This window comes from Dendrobium catenatum, unplaced genomic scaffold, assembly GCF_001605985.2.
Source record: "Dendrobium catenatum unplaced genomic scaffold, ASM160598v2 fragScaff_scaffold_104, whole genome shotgun sequence".
Lineage (NCBI taxonomy): Eukaryota > Viridiplantae > Streptophyta > Magnoliopsida > Asparagales > Orchidaceae > Dendrobium > Dendrobium catenatum.
This window is the reverse complement of record NW_021318566.1, coordinates 531,135-542,880: the sequence shown is the minus strand read 5'-3', so window position 1 is coordinate 542,880 and position 11,746 is coordinate 531,135. Positions and strand designations below refer to the sequence as shown.

At 35.3% G+C, this 11,746-nt stretch overlaps 2 protein-coding genes across 6 annotated transcripts in view; one reads left to right on the top strand and one right to left on the bottom strand.

Moving 5' to 3' along the window:
• Nucleotides 1-257: 257 nt before the first annotated feature.
• LOC110104406 (calmodulin-binding protein 60 A-like) lies at nucleotides 258-3,698 on the bottom strand. Of its 2 annotated transcripts, XM_020833491.2 has the most exons (7): nucleotides 3,444-3,679; nucleotides 3,305-3,365; nucleotides 3,085-3,137; nucleotides 2,508-2,947; nucleotides 949-1,112; nucleotides 744-860; nucleotides 460-628 (listed from the first exon to the last, which is right to left on the bottom strand). In XM_020833491.2, the coding sequence occupies exons 1-7, from the start codon at nucleotides 3,632-3,634 to the stop codon at nucleotides 602-604; spliced, it is 1,053 nt and encodes a 350-aa protein (XP_020689150.1). In that variant the 5' UTR covers nucleotides 3,635-3,679; the 3' UTR covers nucleotides 460-601. The 2 variants fall into 2 exon arrangements, with proteins under 2 accessions (XP_020689151.1, XP_020689150.1); XM_020833492.2 differs by lacking the exons at nucleotides 744-860; nucleotides 949-1,112 and having other exon boundaries at nucleotides 258-628; nucleotides 3,444-3,698.
• A 5,555-nt stretch (nucleotides 3,699-9,253) lies between these two features.
• Nucleotides 9,254-11,746, top strand: part of LOC110104408 (probable ion channel SYM8) — a 37,647-nt gene continuing 35,154 nt past the window's right edge. For 3 of the 4 annotated variants that reach the window (XM_020833497.2, XM_020833496.2, XM_020833499.2), the window contains exons 1-3: nucleotides 9,254-10,378; nucleotides 10,462-10,530; nucleotides 10,604-11,227. In XM_020833497.2, the coding sequence (XP_020689156.1) occupies nucleotides 9,671-10,378; nucleotides 10,462-10,530; nucleotides 10,604-11,227 (1,401 nt within the window). In that variant the 5' untranslated portion in view covers nucleotides 9,254-9,670. The remainder of the gene's footprint in view (nucleotides 10,379-10,461; nucleotides 10,531-10,603; nucleotides 11,228-11,746) is intronic. The other variant, XM_020833500.2, reaches the window with a different exon arrangement.

Here is an 11,746-nt window from a genome sequence, read left to right as displayed (position 1 = left end):
CATTGAGGAAGAGGGCATCTATACATATTGCCAACATCAACATTAACTCTCGACATCAATATCAAGATTTATGCTAGACTTACTGGCCTTTAGCAACCCTTACTCAAAAGAGAATGATCAAGCAACTAGAAAATCATTTCTTAAAGATAGCTCTTGCTCCATAGAACTCATCTTACTTTCACCATGTTGATATATGTTCTCTACTATATAATATCAACACCTTCTCCATCAATGAGAAAGAGTGTCATTTGGAATTGTTTCGATTATGCCGGACCTTCGTCATTTTATATTTTTGAAATTGTACGTAAAAACTCATGTGTTTCTTACAACTCTTCACTTATTTAAATGTATATTAGATCTTTATGCAATGCTAAAATGTTAAACTTCTCACTCTATCGCTAAGAATATTCTGACTCACAATATATATATATCATTGTTCAATATTCAATATATAAGGAACCAATATCAGAATTATTGGGCACATTTTCTTTCAGCAGATCCTCAACGAGAATATCCACCCGATTAGTGCCGCTCCAGACCCCATCTCTCATGATGAAAGTTTCTTTCAAATTGTTCTCTGAATCTAAGCCGATTGGAGCAGCTAGACAATGTGCGCTGGTAGACATGCCTGAAATTGGAAGTTCACACTCAGCATAGGATGGTAATTGATAAGAAACTATTTATTAAGACAAAGTATAAAAGAAAGTTTCCAGACATATATTTGTTAGAATCAAAATACAAACCCGGTTAGGTGCAGGAGGGTTAACCAGACAGTCATCGAGTAGAATATCAAGACATTCCCTAGGCTTTGAGGCATGACCATAGGTTATTCTCCATTTTCCTTCTGTCATTCCAATTATCTGACGAGATAATCAAAATGTTAAGAGGTCATAGATCATTATAATATGGCAAAGTATCATTTTATTGTGCATTTGATGATAATCTTACATCACGTAGCGTTTCTGGACGGTTTTCGCTACAATAACATAAGAAGTCCCGCACAGTGTTGATATTACATTCTACAAGCTTCTTGTGGAATGGGCCATTTTCGAAAATCCCCTTTAAACAGTATACTTTATCATTCATCGATGGAGGACGATCCTTTTGGCACCCTAGACTCGAGAAAACAAAATGGTAATTAAAAATTTGTAGAAACTACATTTAAAATTACACTGCTGTATTTTGAAGTACTTCCATTTTGAATCTTTCAATATTATGAGTTGAACATAAGTTATATATTAAAGTCTAAGAAGGTGCATTTTAAGGAAATCAAGCATCTAAGCTTTCACGAAGAAATTCAGTTACTAAGTTTGGTATTTGAAGATGTATAAAGGAAAAAAATTCAGCTAAATTGTTATTAATAGTATTGAAGAGTTGTTATCCATCAATAACTTGAGTTAATCTTCTTCAAGAAACTTGGTCTTCGTTTAGGACAACTTTCTAATTGATTTCTAAAGCAGATTTTTAGTACTTCATAAAACAATAAGAAAGTTATCCCAAACGACGTTTTTTTACTACTTCTTAAAGCAACTTTTTAGTACAAAAAATTAAATTTTTGTACTAGTTACTAGTAAGTTGTTTTAAGAATCAGTATGAAAGTTGTTTTAAGTGAAGATGTTAATGTATAACTCTTTATATTTCAACTAAGAAAAATCAATAATATTTAGCTAAAAGCAGCAAACAAGAAATAAATTGACAATGACAAATCCATTTCAAAGCAAAGCATTATTCAAATAATTTTCAAACTCAATCAGAACTAATTTAAATCAAAAGATGAAGAATCAATCAAACATTTAATTGATGATTAATTAACCAATGGAACCAATTTCCAAATATAAAAGTATGCCTCTCAAGCATATTCAATTCATGATATTTAACAAATGATATTAAAAGAATGGAAAATCTATTGAAGAATCCTTACAGAGGTAAGTTGACATTTTCACGTTAAAGTAGGCAGCATATAGATGAATAGATCAGCCAGTACGTTGATTAAAAAAAAATGCGCATAGAAACTAAAAGGTAGTGGCTCTGTATCATAAATTTGAACATCAATGGGGGTTTAATTCTAAGGTTGAATCTCATGATATCATTTCAAAGAGAAGTTGTCAATGCTCTGAAGAACATATGGATTTTACTGGAGACTCCTTACTTCGGCTTTGTTTGGGACGTCTTTCTTTTGTTTCTTAAAACAGTTTTCTAGTACAAAAATTTATAATTTTGTAGTAAAAAGCTGCTTCTTAAAGCAAAAAGAAAGTCATCTCAAACGAAGCCTTCATCAATCATACGAGTATAATAGGCACTCAAATATATGCTTTTCAAAAGCATTTTTTCATTGCTACCAATTAGAATTTAAATGGCATACTCCATGATATTCATTACTTTAATATATCTTATATATTTCCAAATTAGGTGCAGTAGCTCTACCAAGTGGCAAGAGCAACAGTGATGTGATCATGTGAGTAACTCTTTAAAATGAACAATTCTGGAATCAAAAAATAAATACTTACGTTTCATATGCTGATCTAGTACTCTAAAATCCTTGCTTATTCCTTCTTGAACTTCTTTAGCCATGCCTCTTACACCCAATCTGAACGTTTTAGACTTAGTCCAACTAGAGTTATCAGTAAATTTGGCATCTGATATACTTCCGATTCCATCATAAAGCCTAGTGGGCAAGTTTCCTATCAACAATGGTCCTTTACCCTTTCTTGGCTCTAATACATATTTCTTAAACTCTTCCTCGGTCCATTCACCATTTTCATCGCCATGAATATCTCCATTAAGGACAAGAATTTCAATCTCAGCTGTCGCCATGGGACCAGAGCTGATGACATTGTTTGAAGCATCTACCAAAACTATTTCAATCTTAATATCATCTTCTATGAAGTTTTTGTCTGTATAAAGTTTGTCCGGCAATTTATTAAACCGAAATCGATATTTGCACTCTCTGCAATAGGAATACAGAGCAACAAAACTTCGATCAGTATTAAGATATGCAACAAAAACATTCAAACAAAAGAAAAAAAGGTACAAAGCTCAGTTGCAATGTGCCCCGACAAATCACACAAATGGTAACAATTTTACCTGGAAGAAAATTGAGGAACATTGATGCCAATCCTTTGACATAATTTTTGAACCTGATAAGATGATAAAAGAAGAAGTTGTAAGGAGGATTAATCAGAGTTGGCTGGTTGCCTTGAACTAGAAGCTAAAGATCCTACGACAAGTGATCAAGAAGCTCATTTCATAACTCTCAGCTTGCAATCCTAAACAACTTCATAAAAATTAAATCATCATTGAATACCACTTGGAGATCACGAGGGTACGGCTTCTGCTTCTTCATGAATTCTTCCAGCGTGTATCCCCTGCAAACATCAAAGAGAAGGAGAAGCTGAGAAGAAGAAACGATCAGTGAAGAGACTTATTGAACCGCAAGAACTCACTGGTCATGCCGATCGCAGCAGCACCGCTTTGATCCGCCGGCTCGCGTCGGCGATGCTTCCCCGTCGCCGTTTTCGTCAGAGGATTTCCTATTCGAACCCATGGATTTATGCGAACGCCTGCTTTCTGCTCCACTTGTTGATGGCGAACCCATTGATTTATCTTTTATAGATTCTTTTTTTGGCAAAGTCATCGCCAAGTCTTTCCTCGAGATTTTCTCGAGCTTTTCCTTCCCGCGGAAAGGGAAATTTACCAACAGAATTAAAGCTCGAGAAAAGACTTGGGAAAGTCATCGCCAAGTCTTTGGCATTGTTTTTCAAATAATCTTGTGGAGGAAAATTGTTTTTTATAATTGGAGCAGCAAAGTTATTTTTCTCAAAATAAATTCATCTGAGACTTTATAAAACGTTACAACCATTTCAAAGAGATCCTAAATTAAATTCACACATGATTAAACTTTGGTGATATAATAATTTTTAATTTAGTTAAAAATTAAATGCAAAATATGTGATAAAAATAAAGATTTGTATTTCATTAAATATAAAGTATCCACATAAAATATCTTATGTAATTTCATATTTAAATATCTTCTATATTTGAACAATAAAAAAAAATAGAAACTTATTTTTTTTCATTGTAATAATAATATATGTGATATTTTCTTAAATTTTTCATCAGAGAACCAATATTTTAAAAATTAATTTAGAAAGTAAGATAAAAATTTGTATCAATTAAGAAAAATAATCTTGATGCATATTTAAATTAAATTTAGAATCATGTGAATCTCAATTTCAACAAATTTATTGTAAAACAGAATATTTTGATGAGAAGAACTCATTGAAACTAAAGTGATCTAGTCTGACTCCAAATAAATTCAAATCAACCACTTAAAATGTATTAAAAAAATCATGATTCTAATTAAATAGCCAAATGATCTCCAAATCAACCAGCACAAAATCATTTAATTCTGACATCATTTAGTCACTTAAAAGCTAAAAGAGTGATCCATTATTGAGGCAATAATACGGGTCATCTAATGTAGTGCTATAGATTTTAGTTTTATTATAAATTTGGCTATGCTTTTACATTGAGGAAAAGGGCATGTATACATATTGTCAACATCAACATTAACTCCCGACATCAATATCAAGATTTATGCTAGACTTATTGGCCTTTAGCGTCCCTTACTCAAAGGTGAATGATCAAGCAAATATAAAATCATTTCTTAAAGATAGCTCTTGCTCCATAGAACCCATTTGACTTTCACCATGTTGATATATGTTCTCTACTATATAATATCAACACCTTCCCTGTCCATGAGAAAGGGCGTCATTTGTAATTGATGAGAAAAAAATTAGTGGTTTTGTGGGCTAGAATATATGCGGCGATATAATTATAATTCTACGTCTTAGCGTTGCACGAATATCCAGCTCACACACAGAAAACACAATATTTTTTACGTGGAAACTCGGGAAAGGAAAAAAACCACGGGATCTAGCCCAATTGAAAATGATTCCTCTAGAATTTTAGAAAAGTAAAATGGTCTGACTCGTCCTTGAAGACAACCATATTATAAATATCAACTAAGAGTTTTGCAATAGTCCAACGTCCCTCCAATGTCAGGTGGCGATCCGGCAGCACTTCGGTGTTAGGCGGAAGATCGGTAGTGTCACTTCATCATTAGTAGGTACTTCGACGTTCTTTGATGGTCTGGTGGGTATTTGACAGATCTCCGGCGTCCCTTGGTGGTCTGGCGGTGGTGCGGTAGAACTCCGGCGTCCCTTGGTGGTTCGGCGGTGGTGCGGCAGAACTCTGACGTCCCTTGGTGGTCCGGCAGTGGTGCGGCAGAACTCCGGCGGTGGTCGAGGAGGAGCTAGGCGGCTGGAGCTTTCTTCCTTGTCTTCCTTCTTCTCTCATGGCTTCCTCTCCCTTTTCAAGAGGAAATGAGGTTCTATTTATAGAATTCTTGAATGGCATGGTTTGTAAATTAGTGGAAGATCAAGGGTAAACTAGGAGTGATTCGAATGGATGACCGATCTTGATTACTACGATCATGTATTGTTTAATGGACCTTTGACTGCCTAAATGATATCAGAATTTGGTGATTTTTGGGCTCGTTGGATTCGTCTCGTCAAGCTGCTTGATTCGGCTACAAGAATGTCATGATTGGAGATCGTTTGGTAACACAAATTGTGTTTTGATCCTTCTAAAAGTGTTTCGAGTCTTTGATTTGGACTCTTTTGGGCTCAGATTGGGTCGATTTTGGTGTCCTTGGGTTCATGTTTCCGAGACGCTCAGTTCGACTGCAAATTTGGTGAAATCGGAATTCAGATTGTCTCTTATTTAATTTTTGAAGTTTCCAACTTGATTTTGCCTCAAGATTCGTGCTCGATCAAGGTAAATTTTTTGATGATATATCAAGTGAAATTATTTTGATTATGTCAGACCTTTGTTTTTTTATATTTTTGAAATTGTGCGTAAAAACTCTTGTGTTTCTTACAACTCTTCTATTATTTATACGTATATTAGATCTTTATGCAATGCTAAGATGTTGAACTTCTCACTTTATCACCATAAATGTTCTGGCACGCAATATATATCATTGTTCAAAATTCAATAAGGAAAGTTTCATATATGCATAATTGTAAGTAATAAAAACCTAAAGATTAAGTAAAATTCGTCTGAAAAACGGTACACCAATATAATATAGGAGATGATGATGGAATTTATATTTACTTAGGAGATAAATCATAAAAGAAAATCGAATAAATTTATTTGATATTCAATAGAGGAAGTTTCATATATGCATAATAATAACTAATAAAAATAATAATAATAATAAGTATAATAAGGTTCTTATTCATTGACGATGGTTCAAGTGCACTATTGTCTTTCTCATAAATGGCCTCCCCGTTAGATCTCATTGCAACTTTTCTCAATTTATTCATTGTCTATAGAATTTTCTAGTTTTGTCAATAACCTTTCCCAAGTTGATCTCATCCCAAATTCCTTTTTGCACACACGTGTGGTTGTCACGTCATTGGCCTTCGCTGAGAGCTCACCACAAGATCCTGCCTGACTTTTTCTCGTTGCCTACGTGAAATAGATTAATAAAGCGATAAAGTATGTAAATAGTAAGGTTTAAATATAAAATACACATATCAAAAAGGTTTGAGTATTATTATGTATGCAAACCCCCTAAATATCAAGAATGTGAGAATGCAACACGACGTGATGCTCATATTATATTAAATTAATCACATGGAATCTTCCTTACAGCAATTAAAGATGGTGTTATTAAGCCTTAAATATGGATATAGACAAAAAATGTGATAGATCTTATCGACAATATGTTATAAGAGGCTCTTTTGATTCAACAAATAATAGTTTCATAGGGATAGAAGATTATCATTACTAACTTTACTTTGTAATTAGGGCCAAATATTGTATGTAATTACAATAAGATTCTTTGTGACCTTGGAGGCAAAGAGAGGTGAAGTAACATAGATCTATGATGGATCCTCTACCCCTTGCTCACAAAGCCAACATTAAGCTGGGCAGCTGGTAATTGCATAAAAGCTTCATTTTTGTTGAATGCTTCTTACACTTTTCTCTTTATTATGTGCTAGAATATTTATGACATTAGAGTAAGAGTTTTATATATTTGATTTTTATGAACATGCACATTGATAAAAAAAAGTTGCAAGAAATGTCAAAATTTTTATATGAAAATCTTATAAAGGTAAAAGAAATCAGAGTCTAGTGCAGTTGAAATGATCTATTATGTGAGTAACAAGTCTGCTCTTCCCCTCAATTGAAGAAACATGATTATAAAATTGAGAACATCAGCTTAGTTTCTTTGCAGTATAATAGAGATTGTTGAAGAATTTGTGGATGACGATGACAATAGGGCGACGACAATTGGGTGGTGTTGGTTTAGGTAATGGAAATTGGGTGACTATGATCAGACAAAGTTGGTTAGATGATGACAATTGGGCGATCAAGATCAAACAATAGTGGTGTAATGATAGTTATATGGATGCTTTATAAAGGCTTGAGAAGAAATTAATATAAATAAGTGGTTAAGCTTAGGATGTTAGGTATACACTTAGATGTGACTCATTATTTGATTTGATGATAACACATCTAATGTAATGTCAAAATTATTTTTTTAAATGCGGTGTCATTTAATTATTTGTCAAATGCATGTTTTAGGGTTTATCAATTCATTGCAATCATTAAGATGATTAGGATAATTCACTAAGCATGACTGAATATTGATTGCTTAAAGGAGTGTGAAATTCTACAATACTTGATGATTCGAGGACATATATAAAGTCATTGAGGTTAATGATATGCTCTAAGTGTAGTGAGTCCATTATTTTTTATTATACATTATTCGAGTCTGATTTCCACTAATTCTAAAATGGTAAACACTAATTAAATAAATATTGATTTTTTCTCATACCTATGTAAACATAAATTTTATTAATTTATATTATATAAATAACTACAAGTATTTGGCAATATCATTAGATATGATAATTAGGCTTTGTGCTTCATTTGATGGTTAAATAAATTTGTTTTTATTCTATAAAATTTTTTCTGAAAAATTGTGTAATATGATATATATCATGATTAATATTATATAGTACAATCTATGTTAGAGATTAGTCATTGTGGAGTGTGTCATCTTAAATAGTTTTAACAACTTTGAAATATATTTTATGATGCTGATCACATCATACAATCAAAAAAAAATTTATTAGCTCCAACTAATCATACAATGCAATTATCCATAACTCACAATTCTTAGGACATTCTTTTAAATTGTTAAATTGATTTATGTTGATCGCACAATGTGATAATGATCATGTTAAAAATAAATCTCAATTAAAAGGAGCCATTGCATAATTTTATTGGGATTTACATGTATAGCACATAAAACATTATAATTTATATATTTGACATCTAAACTTTTTCTATTTATATATGTAACTGTTAAAATCCCATCACTGTGTTACAAATTCCTATTTAAAATATAGGAGTTTTAATTTTGTAGGATTTTAGTTGGGTGAAAAATAAATATAAAACAGTTTTCTTAAGATTTTGTAAAACACGCACTAATTCATTTTTAATGCATTTTTAATTTGCCCAAATTGGACAATTTCCAAACATACGGCCTCAATGACCCTCACCCAACTCTACAAACCCTCACAAAAACCTGTATAAACTGTCCTCATCTTGATCCACCGTTGTTATGATCCCACCATCGCTACAACCCGTTGCCATAACTTTGCGGCACAATTATGTCTCACATCAACCCTAATACCCATGACATCTCAATCAATTTGCACATCATTGTCGTCTCCCATGATCTTGCACCATCATCATCCGCATTGTGCATGACCAGTGCCCCAACTATCCATATTATTCATGCTCGCCATCCACCTCACCCGCATAGTCTGCGATCACCATCCCTGTCATTATGAGCTTATTTTACAACTCAAATAAAAAAAAAGCTTGCTTATTTTATAACAAATTAAATAACCTATGAAAATAAAATATAATATATTCAACTTTGATTTGATGCATTAAGAATACTTTCAAAACAAACATTCCTACGAGCATTTGGTGAGGTTGATTTACAGTTGCCAAACTATTTTTTCAAATCAAATTTATATGAACCAAATTTTAATTATGTTAACTCGATTCTATTTTGGATGAATCAAAATATAATTAAATTTAATAATATATTTAATTATATTTAGGTTAAATAATATATATTAAAAATATGACTTTATGCAAATACTCCAATTTTTTTTCATCCAAACAATGCGAACTTGGATGGATTGGAGGAAGAACACTGCAGCGCTAGCAGCAGCAGATACTTCGCCTGCATCTTTCGTTTGCTAACCTCCCTGCTCCCGGCCAACGCAGGCGGGCGGCGGGCCAATGTCTCGTCCGTGCAGATGTACCTCTCCTCCCCTCTATGTTGTTCCGCCGGCGGTGTTCCGATTGCCATTCCCGCCGTGCCGCTGCTTACTGACACCTCACTTCTCCACCACACCCCAAAAAAGAACTATTACAATATTTATCCTCTAATCCTATCTTTAAAAAAAGAAGGTAAAGCGGAAGGGCATTCCCAGCCTCCATCTCTCACTAGCCCTCATATCCCAGCAGCCAGGCATCGGGCAATAGAAAGGTGTTTGATCTTCTCCTCGAATCGATGTCGACTGCAGATTCGGATCAGAAATCATCCGCCGCGTCTGCTGGCACTGGCGGCGGTTGCACGCAGCAGCAGCTGAGGAAATCGCTCACGATTTCTGGGGACAGACAGACCGCTCCATCATCTACTTCGACGGCGGCGTTTCAGGGCCCGCCTTTCCCCGCCTTCCGGCGGACGAGTAGCGGCCCGCTTCCGCCGCCGGCGGCCGGCCCAGTGCGACGTTTGGCAGTTGCAGTCGACGATCCATCGGACGTGCCGGTTTTTCAAGGGCCGCTCTTCTCGGCTGTGCGGCGGGTCAGCAGCGGACCGCTCCCACCACCGCCAGCTGGCCCGGCGCGGCGACTGATGGTTGCGGTCGACGACCCTTCGTATGCGCCGGCTAACGGTGGGGTTCTTGATCGTGATTGGTTCTATCCGTCGTTCCTCGGGCCGTACCCTTCCCGTCCGCGCGCCTCGGCAAGGGCCCGGCCGAAGCCGGACCCAACGAAGGCAGAGCTTTTGTCACAGCCGCAGTTGCCAGTGACTGGCCGGAGTCTAGAAGCTGATAAGCAGATCTCAAAGCCCGAGCATGCGACAAACGGTAAGGATGCGTCGAAGCTGTTGCCGGATAAGGAGAAGAAGAAGAAGTTAGTTACGGTTCCTCCTTGTTCCTCAGCTGTGGTTGCGAGAGGAGCTCATCGAGCAAGCAATTCTTTTTTACTCTTAACGGTGAGAGACTGCTTTCTGCTTATTAGTAGCAAAATTTCATTTTCGGGAATTTCGGGGAATTCAGTTACATTTTCTTATGGCAGCTAGTTATGGCTTCAGTAATTTTCTCTTCAGTAGCAGTTCATCAGCGAATAAGAGTTATAAAACTTGAGGTACGGAGTTAATTATACTAAAGTTGTTTTTGGCTTAAATGAATCTGATGTGTTGATTACTAACCTTGTTCAGGAAGAAGTTGTTAAGATTAGTACGGCCTGTAATGGAGTCGAGGGATGGGCAGGCGACCAAACTTTGCAATCTGAGGATAGGCTTTCTAATTCTTATTTGGGTAAAACTGATAGTAGGACAGTTGCTTTATACACGGCGATGTTATCATTATTGTTGCCATTTTTTCTGTTCAGATGCCTTGAGTACATACCTAGCTTAAGCTCTTATTTGAAGGGCTCGAAGAATAATGAGGAGGAAGTTCCTTTAAGGAAGAGGATAGCATATAGGGTAGATGTGTTCTTCTCTATGTACCCATATGCTAAGCTTCTGGCACTGCTTTTTGCTACTATACTTCTCATTGGATTTGGTGGATTGGCACTGTATGCAGTGAGTGATAGCAGCCTCTCTGAGGCTCTTTGGCTTTCTTGGACTTTTGTTGCGGATTCTGGTAACCATGCTGAAATGGTTGGCTTGGGGCCGAGAGTAGTCTCGGTATCGATCAGCTCAGGCGGCATGTTGATATTTGCCATGATGCTCGGGCTCGTGTCTGATGCAATTTCAGAGAAGGTTGATTCTTGGAGGAAGGGAAAGAGTGAAGTCATTGAGAAAAATCACATTCTAATCCTTGGATGGAGTGACAAATTGGTAATCTTACATGAGATTTTACTTTTCGGTGATCTACATTATCCACACTCTCAAGTTGTGCTACCATGATTAATTGGAGTTCTGAATTCTATATTGCCATTGCCTTGCTTACATTGGATTTGTGGCAAGTAGCTTTAGTCATACATTTTGCCAATATAAATATGTAGCATATCTTTCATATTAATTGGATCCATGAATCTTCTGCTTGACTTTATGATTATATTTTTCTTTTATTATTAAATTTTCATTTCTCTAATACTTTGTTTGCCTTTATAAAGAGAAAGTCTTCTAACAAGATTGTGCATATTTATATTACGTTGGATTAGCAGAATCTCGCTGCATAGGATCACTTCTATTTTCTTTTAGTCATGATTTATCATGGATAGCCGAATCTTTAAGCTAACATTTCAATTATTAGTTCATGTTATCATATTATCTTCCATTTAATTGATAGCATGGTCTTCTGCAAACTTGTAATCCACAAATTGTAACAATTTCTACTTAAAATGGCAAAAAAAT